General features: G+C 51.5%; 1 protein-coding gene across 1 annotated transcript; it reads left to right on the top strand.

Annotated features, from left to right (window-relative positions):
* The first annotated feature begins 2,473 nt into the window (after nt 1-2,473).
* LOC148773195 (arylsulfatase D-like) lies at nt 2,474-18,849 on the top strand. Its single transcript, XM_088833948.1, has 10 exons — nt 2,474-2,609; nt 5,229-5,378; nt 6,330-6,451; nt 7,765-7,887; nt 9,740-10,163; nt 10,781-10,917; nt 11,557-11,691; nt 12,353-12,515; nt 14,381-14,502; nt 15,297-18,849. The coding sequence occupies exons 1-10, from the start codon at nt 2,566-2,568 to the stop codon at nt 15,659-15,661; spliced, it is 1,785 nt and encodes a 594-aa protein (XP_088690074.1). The 5' UTR covers nt 2,474-2,565; the 3' UTR covers nt 15,662-18,849.
* The last annotated feature ends 3,338 nt before the right edge of the window (nt 18,850-22,187 follow it).

Below are 22,187 nucleotides of genomic sequence, written 5' to 3'. Positions count from 1 at the left end.
ACTGGTTCCAAATAGAAAAAGGAGTACGTCAAGGTTGTCTATTGTCACCCTGCTTATTTAACTTATATGCAGAGTACATCATGAGGAACGCTGGGCTGGAAGAAGCACAAGCTGGAATCAAGATTGCTGGGAGAAATATCAATAATCTCAGATATACAGATGACACCACCCTTATGGCAGAAAGTGAAGAGGAACTCAAAGGCCTCTTGATGAAAGTGAAAGAGGAGAGTGAAAAGGTTGGCTTGACGCTCAACATTCAGAAAACAAAGATCAAGGCATCTGGTCCCATCACTTCATGGGAAGTGGATGGGGAAACAGTGGAAGCAGTGTCAGACTTTATTTTTTGGGGCTCCAAAATCACTGCAGATGCTGATTGCAGCCAGGAAATTAAAAGACGCTAACTCCTTGGAAGGAAAGTTATGACCAACCTAGACAGCATATTAAAAACCAGAGACACTACTTTGCCAACCAAGGTCTGTCTAGTCAAAGCTATGGTTTTTCCTGTGGTCATATATGGATGTGAGAGTTGGACTGTGAAGAAGGCTGATAGCCGAAGAATTGATGCTTTTGAACTGTGGTGCTGGAGAAGACTCTTGAGAGTCCCTTGGACTGCAAGGAGATCCAATTAGTCCATTCTGAAGGAGATCAATCCTGGGTGTTCATTGGAGGGACTGAAGCTGAGACTGAAGCTCCAATACTTTGGCCACCTCATGCGACGAGTTGACTCACGGGAAAACAGTCTGATGCTGGGAGGGATTGGGGGGCGGGAGGAGACAGGGACGACAGAGAATGAGATGGCTGGATGGCATCACTGACTCGATGGACATGAGTTTGAGTGAGCTCCAGGAGTTGGTGACGGACAGGGAGGCCTGGCGTGCTGTGATTCATGGGGTCGCAGAGAGTCGGACATGACCGAGCGACTGAACTGAATAAAAAATAAGCCTCCAACGCTAAAATAAACAAATGGACTTATCTATACAACAGAAACCTGGGTTTGATGCCTGGGTCAGGAAGATCCCCCTGGAGGAGGCAATGGCAACCCACTCCAGGATTCTTGCCTGGAGAATCTCATGGACCGAGGAGCCTGGCGGGCTACAGTCCATGGGGTTGCAAAGAGTTGGACACGACTGAGCGATGAACTCACACACCCACACGTACAAACAGAAACAGAGTCACAGATGTACAGAACAAACATGCTGACCAGGGGTAAGGGGCGGGCAGGGTCCACGGGGAGACTGGAACTGACACGCACAGACTACAACGTTTTAAATGGCTTTCCTTTTCTTTTTTGCTATTCAAATATAATAGTATATTTTGAAAAGCAAAAAGAATCTAGGTCTAAATTTTTGGAATTAATATGCACATTTAGAGGAACTGTTGTTAAAAGGCTTTCTATATGGCACTGGTGGTGAAGAACCTGCCCGCCCAGCAGGAGACGTAAGAGACACAGGTTCAGTCCCTGGGTCGGGAAGATCCCCTGGAGAAGGAAGTGGCGAGCTACTCCATCCAGTATTCCTGCCTGGAGAATCCCGTGGACAGAGGAGCCTGGCAGGCTATACAGTCCACGGGGTGGCAAAGTGTCGGACACAATCGAAGCAATTTAGCACACATATATTACACAGATAACCTGTGAGAGCCTACTGTATAGCTCAGGGAACTCTACTCATGGCCCTGTCGTGACCTGGATGGGAAGGAAATACAAAAAAGAGGGGATCTATGTGTATGTATTACTGATTCACTTTGCTGTACCCCTGGAACTAACACAAGATTGTAAATCAACCCTACTCCAATAACAGAAGACTCTTGAGAGTCCCTTGGCCTGCAAGGAGATGCAACCAGTCCATGCTAAAGGAAATCAACCCTGAATATCCACTGGAAGGACTGATGCTGAAGCTGAAGCTCCACTACTCTGGACACCTGAGGCGAAGAGCAGATTCACGATTGTCATGACTACAGCTTGTCCAGCTTGTGGGGTTTTTTTTGTCCTAGAAATCTGCATCCAAAGTGAATGAACCTTTGATTCACTATAACGAATTTCAATCCCCATGCTTCCCACTTTTCACCAGTTTGGGGGTGCGATAACCGTCACATTACTAGAAGGAATGTTGCTGAAGCTGAAGCTCCAATATTCTGGCCACCTGATGAGAAGAGCTGACTCACTGGAAAAGACCCTGATGCTGGGAAAGACTGAGGGTCGGAGGAGAAGGGGATGAGAGAGGATGAGATGGATGGCATCACTGACTCAACGGACATGAATTTGAGCAAACTCCGGGAGCTGCTGATGGACAGGGAGGCCTGGCAGCTCTATGGTCCATGTGGTCGCAGAGAGTCAGACACGACTTAGAAACTGAACAGCAACACCCCCACTTTGGCCCCAGTCACCTGGGAGTGCCTGCCACTAAGAAAGCCACCCAGGAAAACCTGTTTGCGAGCTCAGTTCCCGAGGCCCCAGGACTTGAAGCGGATTAGAGCGGGAGGGGGACCCCACACGCCTGCGCTCGCCGCTCGGTGGGCGGGACACGGAGCGCACGGGGCAAGGTCCGGCGCCCCGGGCCGCGCTCCGCCATGGCGCACACAGCGCGGAGGAGACGCGCCGCGCACGCCGCCAGGTGCGCGGGGCCCTGGGACCCGGCCCTTCCCCGATCCTGGGGCTGGGGGCCTGGAAACAGGGGAATAGAGTGGGCAGGGGCGTCCAGGGTGAGCGTGGACCCCCACCCACCCGGGCAGCCAAAGGCCGGCCTGCGCTGGCGCCTCGGAGTCTCCAAAACGCAGCCGGAGGCCGGCTCGCCCTCTTGGCCGCCGGCAGGACGAGAGAGCTGGGTTGGGGGGCGTCGGGCGGGGGGCACGAGAGGGAGCGGAAGGAAAGGGACCAGAAAGGGGGGAAGGTGGCGGGGAGGAAGCAGGGGGGCAGGCCGGCCACGCCCCGGTAGAGGTGGCGCAGCCCCTGCCCCGCTCTCCAAAGACTTCCTGTCCCGCCCCAGAGGTCCCCGTCCCCAAGCGCATCCGCGTCCCCTCCAGCCACTCACTAGGGCGCGACCCTCCCAGGCTCCCTCTTGGAAAAACCCACGCCCCGGAGCCTCCTGCCAGCCCTCTCTCGCCGCGCGCTATCCATCGCGAGCGCGGCCGTGCCCCCTCCATCCCCAAACTAAGACACACCCCCGCTCTGGACAATGACCTCACCCCCACCCCACAAGCGTGGCCGTGTGCCTGAAACCCACTAGGATGCGACCGGTCTGCCCTACTTTCTTGATTCTTGGCGAGACTAGCCCGCCAGGCTCTTCTGTCCATGGGATTCTCCACGCAAGAACACTGGAGTGGGTTGTCATTTCCTTCTCCAGGGGGTCTTCCCGACCCAGGGATCGAACTCAGGTCTCCAAAGAGCAGGCAGATTGTTACCTTCTCACCCACCAGGCAAGCCCCCAAAAGGGGTGACAGGAGCTTGATTTCTTCCTCTTGCATTGTTTCAGAGAGAGTCCTACCCTGTCAGTAACCCAAAACTGAGTCTGGCAGTTCGGTGGCTCTGGGGGCCTTCTTTCTGACATGTAACTTGAAGGGGAAGGGTGTTGTAAGCGTGAACACCAGGTAGGGGGTGCATTTAGCATAGAGTCCAAGGGGGAAAAAATGTGAACTGTGGCTCCTGCAGAGTTAGGGGGCAGAAAAAGCAAATTTTAGTTACAGACACGCAGAGTTCCGAGCAGTTAAAGTAAAAAACAAACAAACAAAAAAACCCAAAACTAGGAATGATCGGGCCTGCTCACTGTTCACTTTCTCTTTGTTCTCAGGAAAGGGAAAGAAAACCTCATTCCTCTATTTTCCTTTTCAGCACAACAAATTGCTCCAAGGGTAACCCCACTCGCCAAGTCTCGGGCCACGGGCTACAGGTCCGGAAACCCAAGCGCTGCAGGAACGCCGCCCCCAGTTTCCGGACTGCTTGGCGCGTTGGGGCCCAACTCGGGGACGGGGTTGGCACCGGAGGGCCCTGCTGGCGACTCTGGGCTCCGCTGGAGCTTCCAGCCCCCAGGGCCTCAGCTTGCGGGGCGGGGAGAGCCTCGGTGGGTCCACCCCCAGGCCCGCCCAAATCGCTACGCAGTGCACACGCCGGCAAGCCCGCACTCGCTGGCCGCGCGCCTTGCAAATCGGAGCCGTGATTGATCAAAACAGCTGCGCTGTCTAGGGCACTTTTAATCGCGCATTGATCCTTTACAAACGGAAGTCCCCAGGCCACAGGTCCCCAACCCCGAGCACCGCGGAGACGCCGCCCCCGGTCTCGGGACGCGATCCGGGAACGTGGATGGCACCGGGGGCCCTGCTGGGCACTCGGGGATCCGCTGGAGCGTCTAGCCCCCGAGTGCCTCTGGGTTTTGGGGTCGGGGAGAGCCTGCGTAGCTCCACCACCCAGGACCGCCCAAACCTCGGTGGCGCGCGCGCACGCCGGGTGCGCCCCCGACGCTCGCTGACGGCGCGCTTTTCAAATCCGAGCAGTGATCGTTTGATCAAAACAGCTGTGCTGTCTAGGGTACTTTTAATCCCCTATTGATCCTTTAAAAACGTCAGTCCCCTTCTGGTCCGACCTGGCCCCGTTTCCCTCCTGGCGGAGCCTGGCCCCGCTCACCCCGGGCTACCGTCACCCCGGGCTCCCCCCACCCTGGGCAGAAGGCAGCCCTGAGGCCCAGGGAAAGGCGTGCCAGCGGTGCAGTGAGAATTAATTACAAAGTAGTGCAAGGTGGGGGGCCTGGGTGAATTCAGTGAAAGAAACTGAATTTGGGCGGATCACGACTTTCAAAAACAAAAACTGGCGCGTTCAAGTTCTGTACAGCGCGTGGAATGGATTGCTCAAGCCTTTGGGATAAAAGTATACAAGGCCTGCAGGCCTTTGTTAAATCCTCATATAAAGAAAGGGCTTCCCAGGAGGCTCAGTGGTAAAGCATCCCTCTGCCAGTGTAGCAAACACGGGTTCAGTCTCTGGGTGGGGAAGGTCCCCTGCAGAAGGAAATGACAATGCATTCTAGTTGTTCTTGCCTGGAGAATCCTATGGACAGAGGAGCCTGGTGGGCTCCTGTCAGTGGGGTTGCAAAGAGGCAGACTGGACCTACGAAAGCAGCACACGTGCATGGAATGCCAACGCCCGCACCTTCCCCGCGACTTGGTTTGAAAGGCTGACTTTTTCATTCCAAAGGAGACGTTTATTTCTTTTTTGGCTTTTTTCTTTCTTTCTTCTCTCTCTCTAGGGACTCTTTAAATGTGTTGCTCATCATGTGTTTGCTTCTGAGGACTTGCGAATTAAAATCAGCAAATACGTCTAAACCAAATATTCTGCTGATAATGGCCGACGATCTGGGCATTGGGGATCTCGGTTGCTATGGAAATGGCACACTAAGGTACCACTAGCTGGGGATGGTGGCAGGGGGAGGGCAGGGAAGCAGTTCTGGGGGTGTGTATGGGTGTTTGGATGAATGAAACAGACTTCAAATCTGCTCGTAGAAATTAGGAAATTCCTTAAGGCATCAAATTTCCACAGCGAAACACTTATTTTTGGAGCAAAAGAGTTATCAATCTTTCTGAGGAGAGGAAGAGAGTGCAAGGGACTTTGGAGGGAAAGAAGCAGAGCTAGAAGGAAATCTAAGGCTAGTAAGGTGAGAAGAATTCCTAAGATCAGGCGAGTGACGCTGAAGCTCCAGTACTTTGGCCACCTGATGCGAACAGCCGACTCACTGGAAGAGACCCTGATGCTGAGGTAGATTGAAGGCAGGAGGAGAAGGGGGTGACAGAGGATGAGACGTTTGGATGGCATCACTGACTCGATGGCCATGAGTTTGAGCAAGCTCCAGGAGATGGTGGTGGACAGGGAACCTTGGCATACTGCAGTCCATGGGGTCTCCAAGCATCAGACACGACTGAGCATGCACGGAAACCATTTTTGGAGTGCGTGTACCATCAGCTGCCACCTCTGAACAGAAGTTTTAGGAACTGCCTCTGCAGATGTGTGTGTGTGTTAGTCGTTCAGTTGTGTCCGACTGTGACCTCATGCACTGTAGCCCACCAGGCTCCTCTGTCCGTGGGATTTCCCAGGCGAGGATACTGGAGTGGGTTGCCATTTCCTCCCCCAGGGGATCTTCCCTACGCAGGGATTGAACCCGGTTATACCGAATTGCAGGCAGGTTGCTTTACCATCTGAGCCACAGGGAGGTCCTGCAGGGGACAAAATGCAATTACTTCTAAAGCAAAGGAAGTTCTTCAAATAGAGAACTCATCCGTATACTTTTCAGCATGGGAACTGGACCCAGCTCGCTCGACCCATCCTAACGGTGACGTTTATGTGCTTTGCCCAGGACACCGAACATCGACCGGCTTGCGGAGGAAGGGGTGAGGCTCACCCAGCACCTGGCGGCCGCCCCACTCTGCACCCCGAGCAGGGCTGCCTTCCTCACGGGGAGACACGCCTTCAGATCAGGTGGGTGTTGTGGGGGCTGCTGAGGAAAGGGCTGGCCTCGTCCGCCCGTTGACTGTCCTCAAAAATGGAGTGGTGGCCATCTCCCGGAGTTAGCCCAAGTTCATGTCCATTGCATCTGTGAGGAGGCAACCCACTCCAGTACATTTCCCAGTGGGAACCCCATGAACTACTATACAAAAAGACAAGGGGATTTTGATACAAATTTTTAAAAGGCTAACATAAAATACAAACAAAAAGAATTAGGTGGTAGGACTTCCCTAGTGGTCCAGTGGTTGAGACTCCATGCTCTTCCACTGCACGGTGCATAGGTTCAATCCTTGGTCAGGGAACCAGATTCCACATGCCATCACTAAGACCCTGCACAGCCATATATATATTTAAGAATCATGTGGTGGGACTTTCCTGGCAGCCCAGTGGTTGGGACTCTTCTTCCAATGCAGGGAGCATGGGTTCGATCCCCAGTCAAGCAACTAGATCCTACTTAACACTACTCAGATCCTGCATAGCTAAATAAATAAATACATATTGGGGGGGAAAAAAGAATTAGGTAGTGGGACTTCCCTGGTGGTCCAGTGATTGAGACTCTGAGCTTCCAGTGAAGGGGGCATGGGTTTGATCCCTGGTCTGGGAACTAAGATCCCGAAAATAGCCAAAAAAGAAAAAGAAATCAGGTGCCAATGGTTGATAGATGGTTAAAATACAATCTACAAATCCACTTTCCTGGAATTATGTAAATATCGTGCCTTGGTGCTGCCAAGTTGCTCAGTCATCTCCAGACTCTTTGCGACCCCATGGACTGTGGCCTGCCAGGCTCCTCTGTCCATGGGATTCTCCAAACAGGAATACTGGAGTTGGTTGCCATTTCCTTCTCCAGGGGAATCTTCCCAACCCAGGGATCTGAACCCCCGTCTCCTCCACGGCAGGCAGTTTCTTTACCATATGAGCCACCAAGAAAGCCCTGTAATTACTGAGAATTCAGAAAGCTGAAAGTCTTCAAGGTAACTGATCGTATTCCACGTTGTTTGCCCAGAGTCTTTGAGCCAGTCTCGAGGTCAAGTTGCAATTTCAGATGGTTCCTCACAGGGTCATCCGCGGTGGAGAACCTCAATCCACAGCGGAGACCCTCAATGTACTTACTAGAAGTAGGACGTTACCGGAAGTACGGTAGATACCGGAAGTTCGGTTGTTACCGGAAGCACGGTAGATACCGGAAGTTCGGCTGTTACCGGAAGTACGGTAGATACCGGAAGTACAGTACTTCCGGCTGTTTACCGGAAACCAACATTTCCTCTCGGCTCTGCTCTACTCGGCAGGCATGGACGCCACGGATGGCTACCGGGCCCTGCAGTGGAACGCGGGTTCGGGGGGACTCCCGCAGAATGAAACCACGTTTGCGAGGATCCTTCAGCGGCAAGGGTACACCACGGGCCTCATCGGTATGTGGTGACACGTATGTTTTTCTGATTCCTTTGCGTGACGGTGAAGGTCAGGTATCGCAAGGCCCTCTGTTCCTGGAAAACATTGAAATGTCAGAACCCAGATTTAGTTCCTGGTTCCTCTCGTGTCTCTTGAATGGTTCACCATGTCGGAATTGAAGGGTCTTTTTTTTTAACCCAGTAATTTTCTTTTCTTTTAATAATACTCATCCTTATTTTCTTTTTTTTTTCCTAGATTTTTTTGTTTTTGAGGATAGTTGTTTTACAATGGTGTCTTGGTCTCTGCTTTAAAATGAAGTCAGTCAGCCATGAAGAATGCTCCCTCTTGAGCCTCCCGCTCACCTCCCCCCAGGTCATCACAGAGCCCCGCGCTCAGCCCCCTGTGCTATACAGCAGCTTCCCACTAGCTGTCTGTTTTACACATGGTCGTGTATAGATATCACTGCTGCTCTCTCAATTCGTCCCACCCTCTCCTTCCCCTGCAGTGTCCACAAGTCCTTTCTCCACGCCCTAGTCTTTATTCCTGCCCAGTGAATACGTTCATCTTTTTTCCGTCTTTCTAAATTCCATGCTATGCTAAGTCACTTCACTCGTGTCCGCCTCTGTGCGACCCCATAGACGGCAGCCCACCAGGCTCCCTCGTCCCTGGGCATCTCCAGGCAAGAGTACTGGTGTGGGTTGCCATTTCCTTCTCCAGTGCATGAGAGTGAAAATGAAGTCGCTCAGTCGTGTCCGACTCTTAGCGACCCCATGGACTGCAGCCTACCAGGCTCCTCCGCCCATGGGATTTTCCAGGCAAGATTACTGCAGTGGGTTGCCAGTGCCTTCTCTGATACATACGTGTTAACATACAATACTTGTTTTTCTCTATCTGAGTTACTTCACTCTGTATAGCAGGTTCTAGGTTAATCCACCTTCACTACCAGTCATTCAAATTCATTCTTTTTTTACAGCTGAGTAATACTCTGTTGTATATATGTACCACATGTGTATCCATTCATCTGTCAATGGACATTTAGGTTGTTTCTATGTCTTGGCTATTGTAAATAGTGCTGCAGTGAACATTAGAGTATGTGAGTCTTTTACAATTATGGTTTTCTCAGGGAGTCCTTGTAACTTTAAAATATTTCTCCATTAGCCTCTTTGCTGGAGGACTCCATCTTTTTCTCACGGCACTGGTCAGAATCTTCTAGACATTATATTGGTTTAAATGGCCACATCTCATCTCAAAACTCAGTGTTAAAACATCAGATGGTGGAAAGCTTTGGACGTGGGATGCTTCTGTATGGTTTTATTCTCCACAATCCTCACTGCAGCCCCCTGTTTTTGTTTCCTTAAACGTAAAAGGGCAGATTCATGGGTTGGGAACCAGGACAGAGTCTTATAGGTTCTGAAGATAGCTTGTGAGTCGTGGGGAGAAGTGTCACTTCTCCACGTGGAATTTTGGGCAACTGTAGCCTGCCAGGATCCTCTGTCCATGGGATTCTCCAGGAAAGAATACTGGAGTAAGTTGCCTTTTCCTGTTCCAGGAGATTTCCCAAACTCAAGGATTGAACCCGCATCTCTTGTGTCTCCTGCATTGGCAGGCAGCTTCTTTATCACTGAGACACCTAGGAAGCCCCTATTGGTTTTTGGGTATTGTTGTTCAGTCGCTGAGTCATATGGACTGCAGCACATCAGGCTTCCCTGTCCTTCACTGTCTCCGGGACTTTGCTCAAACTCACGACCACTGAGTTGGTGATGAACCTCCAAATTACCCTCAGAAGGTAATTTCAGGCAGAATCCCTTAGACGTATGCTGTGTTTTGTGTGTGTTTTTTTTTTTTTTTCAATGTTCTTGCTTCTGTCTTCAGGAAAATGGCATCAGGGTGTAAACTGTGCCTCACGCACTGACCACTGCCATCACCCTCTGCACCACGGCTTTGACTATTTCTACGGTATGCCCTTCACGCTGGTCAACGATTGCCACCCAGACAGGCCCCCGGAAGTGGACGCGGGCTTGAGGGCCAGGCTGTGGCTTTACACCCAGATCATGGCCCTGGGCGTGTTGACCATCGTGGCCGGCAAAGCCTGCAGGCTGATCTCCGTATCCTGGAAACTAGTCTTGAGTGTGGCCATCCTGGTCCTGCTGTTTTTCACGTCCTGGTATGCCAGCTTTGGCTTTGTCCGTCGCTGGAACTGCATCCTGATGAGAAACCATGAAGTCACCGAGCAGCCCATGGTTTTGGAAAGAGCCATGAGCCTCGTGCTCGAGGAAGCCGTTTCCTTTATTGCCAGGTAATGGCGCCGTCCCCTTGGAAATCAGAGGTGAGTTCTCGGTGCATCTGAGTCTCTTTACCACCGGTGGGAATCTGCCAGCTCTACGAGCAGACGTATGTGTGTGTGTCTTAGTGTTTCAGTCATGTCCAACTCTTTGCAACCCCGTGGACTGTAGCCCACCAGGCTCCTCTGTCCATGGGATTCTCCAGGCAAGAATCCTGGGGTGGGTTGCCATGCCCTCCCCCAGGGGATCTACCCAACCCAAGGATTGACCCTGGGGCTCTTGCACTGGCAGCTGGATTCTTTACCACGGAGCCACTTGGGATGTCTAGAATCCTGCTCAGCAACTTAAAAGACTAAGGGGGCTGTGTGTGCTGATATGGAAATGTAGCTGGCACGACCCTGCGGGGCGTTCCTGGGACAGACCCCCACCCCTGTCCTCTGCTCCAGCTCCTGTCTGAAGTACGCAGATCATAGCATCCGATGCAGACTTCTTCAGTTGTTTTACAGATGCTAAAACCCCCAGCACACGGAAGAGGTTAACTACCTGATGCCCACGAGCCTTCAGTCTCCACTTTGAAGTCCTGGATCATAGAGATGCTCTTGTAGCCGAAGCATGTCTTCTCCTCTTTCAGAAATCAGCGCGGTCCGTTCCTGCTCTTCGTGTCTCTGCTGCATGTCCACGTCCCCCTGGTGGCCACTGAAAGGTTCCTTGGGAAAAGCCAGCACGGCCTGTACGGCGACAGCGTGGAGGAGATGGACTGGCTCGTGGGTAAGTCAGCCCGCGGCCAGGCTTCATTAGTTCCCGGCCTTCTCTTGATGGCGGGGTAACAGGTGGGTGACCCACCCCCCCCCAGGAGCCAGCCTTCAGAAAAGAATCAAAGACAAAGAGGAAGATTCTCCCACATCATCTGCAGGCTCCTTCTGCCTTTCCGAGTTCTTTTGTCTACTTTTGCGGAAAGGTGTCCTTCTAAAGTCTATGATTGAACACCGTCACACCAGGGCTTCCCAGGTGGTCCAGTGGTTACCACTTCACCTTCCAACGCAGGGGGTGTGGGTTCCATCCCTGACTGAGGAGCTGAGATCCCACATGCCTCGTGGCAAAAAAGCCAAACATAAAACAGAAACTGTATTGTAGTACATTGAATAAAGAGTTTAAAAATGAAGTGTTAGTCGCTCAGTCATGTCCGACTCTGCGATCCTGTGGACTGCAGTCTGCCAGGTTCCTCTGTCCATAGGCTTCTCCAGGCAGGAATACTGGAGTGGGTTACTGTGCCCTCTTCCAGGGGGTCTTCCCGACGCAGGGATGGAACCCGAGTCACCTGGGAAACCCTCAGAAAGGAGACCTCATGTTGAACTCTCAGGTGCCGTTTCATTTACATCGCCCTGAAATGCTCCGTCTTCCCCAAAGGGGAGATTCTGAACGCCGTTGAAGAACACGGTCTGAAAAACACGACTGTCACGTACTTCACCTCTGATCACGGGGGACACTTGGAGGCGAGAGATGGACACGTCCAACTGGGCGGGTGGAATGGTATATACAGAGGTAAGGCCCACGGCATTGGGGTTCCAGGGTAGATCTCTTTACATTGGTACTTTTAAATATCTGACATGAGGGACTTCCCTGGTGGTCCACTGGTTAAGACTCTGCACTTCCATTGCGGGGGGCATGGGTTCGATCCCTGGTCAGGGAACTAAGATCCCACATGCCTTTCAGCATGGCCAAAAAAATTTTTAAAATAAAATTTGATGCGGTCCATCTGAATGATTCTGGAGAAGGAAATGGCAACCCACTCCAGCATTCTCGCCTGGAGAATCCCATGGCCAGAGGAGCCTTGTGGGCTACAGTCCACGTGTGATGCTCAGCCACTCCGTTGTCTCTGACTCTTTGCAACCCCACAGACTGTAGCCTTCCAGGCTCCTCTGTCCATGGGATGCTCTAGGCAAGGATACTGGAGTGGCTTGCCTTGCCCTCCTCCAGGGGATCTTCCCAACCCAGGGACCAAACCAACATCTCTTGCACCTTCTGCTTCGGCAGGTGGGTGCTTCACCACTAGTGCCCACGGGCTACAGCAGTGGGGTGGCAAAGAGTCGGACACCACTAAGCAATAAGCGCACACACTGGATACGGACACACACAGGTACATCCGGGTGTGTCTCTAGGCTGGACCATCTCTTGAGAACGCAATGGTGTCGTTCCCTTCCAGGCGGCAAAGGCATGGCCGGCTGGGAAGGCGGGATCCGGGTCCCGGGGATATTCCGATGGCCCGGGGTCCTGCCGGCCGGCCGCGTGACCCACGAGCCCACCAGCCTGATGGACGTCTTCCCCACTGTGGTCCAGCTTGCAGGCGGCCAAGTACCCCAGGACAGGTACACTCCTCCTTGCATCCTGAGAGAGCCCCCTTCCCTCGTCCATATTTTTGGGGAAAACATTCTACAATAGGAGAACGTTTAAGATAGTCTCCCATGTAGGGGACAGGCTGATGTGAAATGACCACACCCAGGAAAACAAGGCTAAATGATTGGGTCCAGTGACTTGTTTTGGTTTTTTTGGGGCAAGATTTTACATTTCGGCATCATAATCCAGAGATCCAGTCGTCAGAATGTGACATCTCCTATTAATCTTCTGAAATGCAATCTTTCCCACATGTTGGTGCTGCTATGAACATTTAAAAAAAATTTTTTAAGTTAATTTATTTTTAGTCTGTGCCACACAGCATGTGGGATCTTAGTTCCCCAATCAGGGATCGAACCTGTGTCCCCCCTGCACTGAAAGTTCAGTCTTAACCTTGCTGGACCACCAGGGAAGTCCTTTGAAAATATGATTTAAAAATGATTATGTACCTCGATACACACCCAAAAAAATCCGTCTCATACATGAGAAAAAATAGAAGTATTTTGATACAAGATTGGATTTTACTTCATTTAGGATAACCAATAAGGGACTTGCGTAGAGCTCCAATGGTTAGAAATCCACTTTTCCACTCACAGGGGGTATGGGTTCATTTCTGCTTGGGGATCGAGGATTCTACCTGTCACCACCCCCCGCCAAAAAAAAAGCCTTAAAAAACAGATTACCAATAAATATTTGTGTGTGATGGATAATAATATAAGGTACTTTATCCTCTAGTTCTTACTGCAAAAAAAAAAGCAAAGCCATCTGATTAATTTTTTAGTTTAGTAGTCTTTGTAGTTCAGCAGGTTTCTCTGGAGAGAGAGAGCCAACAGTACATATGCAGATAAGTGTGTGTGTGTGTGTGTGTTTGTAATAAGGCTTCCACTAGTGGCTCAGATGGTAAGGAGTGCCTGCCTGCAATGCAGGAGACCCAGGTTCGATCTCTGGGTCGGGAAGATCCCCTGGAGGAGGACATGGCAACCCACTCCAGTATTCTTGCCTGGAGAATCCCATGGACAGAGGAGCCTGGCAGGCTATAGTCCATGGGGTCAAAATAAGACATTTATTATAAGGAATTGGCTCACGCAGTGATAAGAGACTGGCAAATTGAAATTTGATGTTGGGAAGGCTGCAAGCCGCAAATTCATGAGTATTTCTGTATCATTGCGTTGGGGGGAGAGTTTTCTCTTCTCCAGCAAACCTCAGATTTGTTCTTGAGAGCCTTCAACTGATCGGACCACGCTCACCCTCCTTACCCAGAGCAATCTGCTTTACTCAAAGCCTTGCTGATTGTAGATGTTAACCTCACCCACTATATATAAAACAGATAACCAACAAGGCCTTACTGTACTGCACAGGGATCTCTGCTCAAGGCTCTGTAATCACCTAAATAGGAAAATAATTTGAAAAAGAATAGATACATGTCTTATGTATCACTGATTCACTTTGCCATATACCTGAAACTATCGCAACATTGTTCATCAACCATACTCCAATAGAAAATAAAAATTCAAAAATATATACATAAAATGAACAATATAAAGGTTTCTGCTGCCCTCGACTTCAACCTAGGGTCACGAGCAGCCCAGCTGGAATTTAAGAAACTTGGTGTTAATATCTGCGGTCGCGTGGTGTGTGTTGTTGTGTCTGGGTGCGTCTGTGTCTTCTATCTGTGACGTGCTCCATGCAGTCTGGGCAGCCTCAGGGAGACAGGGCGTGTCTGATCCACTGTGCGTTATCTGGTGTCCTGGCAGCCTTGGGGTTTCGAAGGTCCCAGGTCCACAGTGCAGCCTGCACAGCCTCACTGTCAGTCCCTCCTGTGCTCTCTTCCCTGAATCAGGGTCATCGACGGCCGGAGCCTGCTGCCCCTGCTGCGGGGAGACGCTGAGCGCTCGGCACACGAGTTCCTGTTTCACTACTGTGGGCAGTATCTCCATGCCGCCCGCTGGCACGAGAAGGACAGTGAGTACACGCCCTCCCCATGCCACGGCGGGTGCTGGTCTTAGTCAGGGTCCTCCAGAGAAATGGAACCCAGAGGATGTGTGGGTGCCCGGGTGGATGGGTGGGTGGATGGATGGATGATGGATGGGTGGATGGATGGATGGATGGGTAGGTGGAGAGATGCATGGATATGTAGGTGATGGATGGATGGATAGATAGATTGATGGGTGGATGGATGCGTGGTTGGCTAGACACATGAGAGGATGGACAGATTAATAGGTGAATGGGTGGATGGATGGATGTGTAGAGGGATGGATACATGGATACACAGATGACGGATGGATGTAGGTGGATGGGTGGATGGATTGATAAGTGGATGGATGGATGGAACGGTGGTGGTAAATAGATATATAACAGGTGGAAAAGATGGCGTGATAGCTGAACAGATAGAGAAACAGATTTACACAGATAATAGATGAACAGGTGGATAATAAATAGTTTAGATACACACAGAGGGGCTTCCCTGGTGGTTCAGCTGGTAAAGAATCTGCCTCAGTGCAGAAGATCTGGGTTCCATCCCTGGGTCAGGAAGATCCCCTGGAGAAGGGCATGGCAACCCACGCCAGTATCCTTGCCTGAAGAATCCCATGGACAGAGGAGCCCGGCGGGCTACAGTCCATGGGGTCACAAAGGGTCAGACACAGCTACATATAGGGGAGGAGAAACGGGTAGATTACAGATGACAGACAGAAGGCAGGAAGGTGAGCCATGAGAGATGCGGGTGCTGACGGGGGACCGACTCCGTTTGCCCCTAGGCGGAAGGCTCTGGAAGGTGCATTACACCACGCCCCGCTTCCACCCCGAGGGCGCGGGGGCCTGCCACGGCCGCGGCGTGTGCCCCTGCTCGGGGGCCGGCGTGACCCACCACGACCCGCCCCTGCTCTTCGACCTGTCCGGGGACCCGTCCGAGGCCCGGCCCCTGTCCCCCGACGCCGGGCCCCTGTACCGCGAGGCGGTGGCCCGTCTGGGCCGGGCCGTCCGGGAGCACCGCCGCTCCGTGAGCCCGGCGCCGGCGCAGCTCTCCTTCCGGCACGTGGCCTGGAAGCCGTGGCTGCAGCCCTGCTGCGGGCCCTTCCCGTTCTGCGCGTGCTCCCGGGACGCGGCGCCCGGGGAGACCTGAGCTCGCTGCTCTGGACGTCACAGCTCAGGGCGGGCCAGGAGGTGGGGAAGACGGGACGCTCGTGTGCTGTCGGGAATGGAGGGCTGCAGCCACCGCTGCGGGCAACGGGGTGGACGCTCCTCCAGCCACCAAAAAATGGAACTACCCTAGGATGCAGCAACGCCAGCCCTGCGTGTGTGTGTGTGTGAGTCGCTCAGTCGTATCCAACTCTATGCGACCCCATGGACTGTAGCCCACCAGGCCCCTCTGTCCATGGGATTCTCCAGGCAAGAAGACTGGAGTGGGTTGCCATGCCCTCCTCCAGGGGATCTTCCCCACCTCGGGAATGAACCCGGGTCTCCTGCATTGGCAGGCATGTTCTTACTGAGCCACCTGTGAAGCGCACACACACACACACACCCCCCTCACACACACACACACACATACCCCCTAGGGATTGAACCCGGGTCTCCTGTGTTGGCAGGCGTGTTCTTTACCAATGAGCCACCTGTAAAGTGCGCACACACACACACACACACACCCTAGGGATTGAACCCGGGTCTCCTGTGTTGGCAGGCGTGTTCTTTACCAATGAGCCACCTGTAAAGTGCGCACACACGCACACACACACCCTAGGGATTGAACCCGGGTCTCCTGCATTGGCAGGCATGTTCTTACTGAGCCACCTGTGAAGTGCACACACACACACTAGAATATTATTTGGCCATAAAAAAGAAATCTTGTCACTTGTAGCAACGGGCTTCCCTGGTGGCTCTGCCTGCAATGTGGGGGTGGGGAAGACCCCCTGGAGGAGGGCATGGCAACCCACTCCAGGATTCTTACCTGGAGAATCCCATGGATGGAGGGGCCTGGTGGGCTACAGCCCACGGGTTCCTAAAGAGTCCAACAGGACTGAGAGACTGAGCAGTCAACCGGTGAACCTTGAGGGCGTTACGCTAAGTGGAACAAGTCAGGCAGAGAAAGACAACTATCTTACGATCTCACGTATGCATGGAAGTGAAAACAATGAAGTTATAGATGCAGAGAGCAGGCTGGTGTGTGTCACAAACTGTGGAGGGGCTGGTGATGGGGAGACACCTCCAGCTATAAGATGGATAAGTACTTCCTTGTTGAAAACCTCCGAACTGTTTGCCACCTATAAAACCGATGATTCGAACGGGAATGCTTCTAATTTAGAGGTTCCACCTGGCTTCGTTGAACATTGTAATTTTTTTTTTTTAAGATTTTTTTAAACATGGACCATTTTTTTAAGGTCTTTATTGAATTTGCTCCAGTACTTTTTCTATTTTATGTTCTGGTTCTTTGGGCCCTGAGGCACGTGAGAATCTTAGCTCCCCAACCCGGGATCTTAACCAGTGAACCACCATGAAGTCCCTGTATTTCTTTAAAAAAAAAAAAACACACAAAGAACTTTTTTTTTTAAGTTTATGCATTTTCACCTTCTTGGGGTCTTTTTCTTCTTTTCCTCCGGTACAAATTTCTGACGCGCTCCTCGTGAATTACATTCGAGTCAGACCTTCCTCGTGAATTACATTCATTTTGAGTCATACCTTTTTTTCCCCCCTCCTCTGCTGAAAAACAGTCTTTCACTCCTGCAGCTTTTAAATGTTACGCATTTCTGTGGTAATCTGCGGTTTCAGATTACCACGCTTGTTAATAAACAAGTATTTTCTCAGCAGATGGGTGCCTGGCGGGAAAGCGGGGAAAGACCCCCGCCAAGAGAAGGGGGCTTCCCTTGCAGATCCCAAGTGCAAAGAAACAGCCTTGAGCCCCGGGAGTGTGGGAAGCGGGGAGGGGTCACCGGGGACTTGGGGCACGGAGCTGATGCACAGCTGAACTGAATAAACTCGGTCTTTCTCTCCCAGGCGCCTGTAAGTCTGGTCTTTAACTCTGGACAAGGGGATTTACTATGATCAGGTCAAAGTTCACGAGTGTCCCTGAGGACCCCAGAGTCTACGGCTTAAGAGTTTCCATGGTTACAACTGGCCCAACCGGTTAGGCAGGCTGTCACAAACAAGTGACTTCGGAGGCTTGGCCGGCTCCCGCCCTCCAGCGTCTGTGTGTGGGTTTGCATCTCCAACGGCAACAGGCATATATCTGTATTCACTGACAGTCCAGTCGCTCAGTCGTGTCCGACTCTTTGCGACCCCATGGACTGAAGCACGCCAGGCCTCCCTGTCCTTCACCATCTCCCAGAGTTTACCCAAACTCATGCCCATCGAGTCGGTGATGCCATCCAACCATCTCACCCTCTGTCGTCCCCTTCTCCTCCCGCCTTCCGTCTTTCCCAGCATCAGGGTCTTTTCCAGTGAGTCAGTTCTTCGCATCAACACACAGCACAAGTGTTCTGAGAGGTCTCTATCAGCAGGTATCTTTCTGCCAGTGGATGTCCACTGGTCTCAGCACTGTTTGTGGAAAAGGCCATCCTTTCTCTGGCCGTGCTTCTGCACTTGGGTGAACCCTTGCCTTCATATATGGGGAACAGTGATGTCGGAGTGGACGGCCTCCCGGTTAGACATTTACGGCTAGCCTCCTGTTTACATTTCATGGGGCCAGAAGACGTGGACTTGAGGCTGGAGACTTGAAACCAGCATCCTGTGCGCATTTCCCGAGATAAGGAGATAGGCCGGGCTCCAGTGGAGGGATGTACAGTCGGCCCCAGAACCAGGGTAACTCGCCAGTGTTTTTGTCCCTTGTAAACATCTCAAGGGAAGAGTCAAGGCACACAGAGGGACAAAACCCTGTGTGACTAGAGGGTTAAGGGATGTCCGTTCGCCCCTCTTTGGGGACAAGTGAAACACTCCACGTGCTCAGGAAGTCTCCTTGGGGGGATCCAAAGTCAGGGAGTCAAGCCAGACCATAATGAGTCTTGCTCCTCCCAGAAGCCTTCACTTCGAGATCCACCTTGCCTGTGGGGTGGGTGCGTACACCGCAGGGGAGGGTCCCGGGGTAGGTCAGGTGTGGGAAGAGAAACCAGATAATTGGCCTGAAGGAAGATAAAGACCCGAAAGAATTGCCTTGTATAAAAATCTTAACTCTGTACTGGGCTCCTCTCTGGGAGGGGGGAATGCCCACACCCTCTGCCTCCCCTTAAGCATCTCTGTCTTGCTTCTGTCGTAACTAAACGAACCATTTCCTTATGTGCTCCCTCGCTTGTTAGGCTGTGTTTCTAATAAAAAATTTTTATACCTGCATTGACAGTTTCTGCCTCCGAGATAAATGCATTTTTCCCTGGGGGCAAAGTTCCAGGGAGAAACAGCTTCTAGCCTCCTAGCCCTTGGGGGTGTGTTGGCTAGGATTCCTGGTTCTCATCCACGATGCCCATCCCTGGGCAGGGAATGAAGATCTCGCTTGCCTTGGGTGAGTGCTCAGTCACTTCAGTCGTGTCTGACTCTGTGTGACCCCATGGACCCGCCAGGCTCCTCTGTCCATGGGGATTCTTCAGGCAAGAATACTGGAGTGGGTTGCCATGCCCTCCTGCAAGGGGTCTTCCTGACCCAGGGATTGAACCTATGTCTCCTCTGGCTCCTGCATTGAAGGCAGATTTTTTTTTACCGCTGACCCCCTGAGGAAACCCACTGCTGCCTTGATGAGATCAGTAGTAGATGCCCACGCCCAGGGTATTGAAAGATTAAATGATCGGGACATCACGCACTTAACCTGCAATACTGGGAGTTTTCTATTCTGGTCTTTGATCACTACTGAAGCCTGGAAAGTCTATAAAAGGTCTCCTGGAGGAGGACATGGTCTTGATGAAAAGCTGAGACCTAGATGAGCTTATAGAGAGTGTGTGTATTGGTTTCCTGGACTGATTACCACAAATGAGCACAAACCAGGGGACTTAAAGCAACAGACATCAATCCTCCCCCAGCCCTGGAGACTAGACGTCTGAGGTCAAGGGTCCCAGGGCTGAGCTCCCTGCAGACTCTCCAGGGGAGGCTCCTTCCTGCCTCTTCCAGCTTCCGGCGGCTCCAGGCCTCCGTCCCTGGGCTGGTGGCCGCCTCCCTCCTATCTCTGCCTCCATCTCTACCTGGCCATCTCCACCTGGCCTCTGTCCGTGTCTCTCTTCTTCTGTCTTATACAAGGCTTTGGAAAACAAAGCAGTACCAGGGTTTCTTCAAAACTTGTTTTCCTACCATTTGCGTTTCTTTTTTCTGTCTCAAGCTGCCATGGTTATATTTTTACAAACGTCTTGCAGAGACTCCTGGTTCCCTGAACAGTAAATAATCAAAAAATAGGTCTTGGATGAATTAGTACATGACTCCTTCCAAGAACTTGAAAGGCCATGGGGGAGGGTAAAAATGTCCTTGAGAAATTGCTCTAAAAGGGCACGTCTTTCAACATTTGTCACAAACCACTCGGCCAGAGAAATATTTGTGTGCGTTTGTTGATACCAAGGAGTGGCCTTCCAGAAATTACTATTTGGTATGACAAGCAGCAGCAGGCTGTCAGAGTTATTAACTAGCCCCACCCGGAAATCTGTGCACGCATGTGGAAGACGAGTTAAACTGTGGTGAGGGACCCACCACACAAAAAGATGTGTGACTTTTTTTCTTTCTTCCCTTAGTTTTATTTCTTTTCTTTTGGCTGTGCCCTGCAACATGGGGGATCTTAATTCCCCAACCAGGGACCGAACCCACGCCTCCCTGCAGTGGCAGAGAGGAGCTTTAACCAATGGACCACCAGGGAAGTTCCTTTCCCCAGATTCAAAGAGGTGTCACGGACATACTCCATGGTGTAAACTTACAGTTGCCACACAAAGATCTCAAATATGTATAAACGGGTGGCGCTGCTGGTAAGGAATCTGCCTGCCCATTCAGGAGACACGGGTTCGATCCCTGGGTCAGAAAGATCCCCTGGAGAAGGGCGTGGCAAACCCACTCCAGTACTCTTGCCTGGAGAATCCCATGTCTGGCATGTCACCAAATGGTCACCAGCAAACGTTAGCTGACACCCCCATCGTATCAGCTACCCTTTCTTTCTGGTGATGAGAAATTGTTAAATCTACTCTCAGCAACTCCTCAGCATGTAATACTCTCTCCTGAGCTTTGACCACCGTGCTATACGTTGGTTCGCCTTGTTCTGTGTTCTGAATGTCCGCCCTCACCCACAGGCTGTATCTACATGACACCGAGTCCCACCTTAGTCTTGACCATTAGCAATTTATTCTTGGGTCAGCCCACTGCTAGGTTTTCTGTTTTTTTTTTTTAAGTTAAAAATTTTTTATTTTTGGTGTTTAGTTGCCTTACAACGTTCTGTTAGTTTCTACCGTACAGCAAAGTGATTCAGCTATATGAGTCCCTTGGGTTGCAGGGAGATCCAACCAGTTCATCCCAAAGGAAATCAACCCTGAACATTCACTGGAAGGACTGATGCTGAAGCTGAAGCTCCAATACTTTGGTCACCTGATTCGAAGAGCTGACTCACTGGAAAAGACCCTGATGGTGGGCAAGATTGAAGGCAGGAGGAGAAGGGGATGACAGAGGATGAGATGGTTGGATGGCATCACCTACTCAATGGACATGAGTTTGAGCAAGCTCCGGGAGACGGTGAAGGACAGGGAGGCCTGGTGGCCTGCGGTCCATGGGGTCACAGAGACTCAGACACGACTGAGTTACGAGTTACAAGTACATGTGCTGCTAAGCTGCTGCTAAGTCACTTCAGTCGTGTCCGACTCTGCGTGACCCCATAGATGGAAGCCCACCAGGTTCCCCTGTCCCTGGGATTCTCCAGGCAAGAACACTGGAGTGGGTTGCCATTTCCTTCTCCAGTGTGTGAAAGTGATCCTGTTTTATTGTATCCCCTGTTTTATTTGGATTTCCTTCCCATTTAGGTTACTGTCAATTCTGAAAAACCCATTTGGTTATTTCAATTGATAATAAGACAAACGAAGCCAGTCACGTTCCTATAAATGGCGTTCTGAAGACTCAGGACACGTCCAAAAATACAAGGAGACCGCATTGCCGTCCTAAGATTTTAATTGCAATGCACTAGCCTTCATCCAGACATGAGGACAGACCTCATAATGCGGGAGAGAGATCCGAGTTGAGTCTGACTTGAAGCCAGTGAGCCATCGGACTCACGTATGGAGGGTCCTCTTCGGAGAAGCTGGACTCAGACGCTCACCATCCAGAGTTCTCTCATGGACATAGAATCCGCCTTTTGTATCTTATAGTCCAACATCAGTTCAGTTCAGTTCAGTTCAGCTGCTCAGTCGTGTCCAACTCTCTGCGACCCCATGAATCACAGCTCACCAGGCCTCCCTGTCCATCACCAACTCCCGGAGTTCACTCAAACTCATGTCCATCGAGTCGGTGACGCCATCCAGCCATCTCATTCTCGGTCGTCCCCTTCTCCTCCCGCCCCCAATCTTTCCCAGCATCAGACTCTTTTCCAGTGAGTCAACTCGTCGCATGAGGTGGCCAAAGTATTGGAGTTTCAGCTTTAGCATCAGTCCTTCCGATGAACACCCAGGATTGATCTCCTCTAGAATGGACTGGTTGGATCTCCTTGCAGTCTAAGGGAC

Source organism: Moschus berezovskii, chromosome X (genome assembly GCF_049115385.1).
Source record: "Moschus berezovskii isolate FMDL1 chromosome X, NW_MosBer_1.0, whole genome shotgun sequence".
In the NCBI taxonomy this organism is placed as follows: domain Eukaryota; kingdom Metazoa; phylum Chordata; class Mammalia; order Artiodactyla; family Moschidae; genus Moschus; species Moschus berezovskii.
Note: the sequence above shows the minus strand (reverse complement) of the source record. Positions and strands in the feature narration are given on the sequence as shown.

Coding starts and splice junctions, on each gene's coding strand:
- LOC148773195 (XM_088833948.1), top strand. CDS start 2,566: ATGGCGCACACAGCGCGGAGGAGACGCGCCGCGCACGCCGCCAG. Junction 5,379..6,329: donor TATGGAAATGGCACACTAAG/GTACCACTAGCT, acceptor TGCTTTGCCCAG/GACACCGAACATCGACCGGC. Junction 11,692..12,352: donor GTGGAATGGTATATACAGAG/GTAAGGCCCACG, acceptor GTTCCCTTCCAG/GCGGCAAAGGCATGGCCGGC.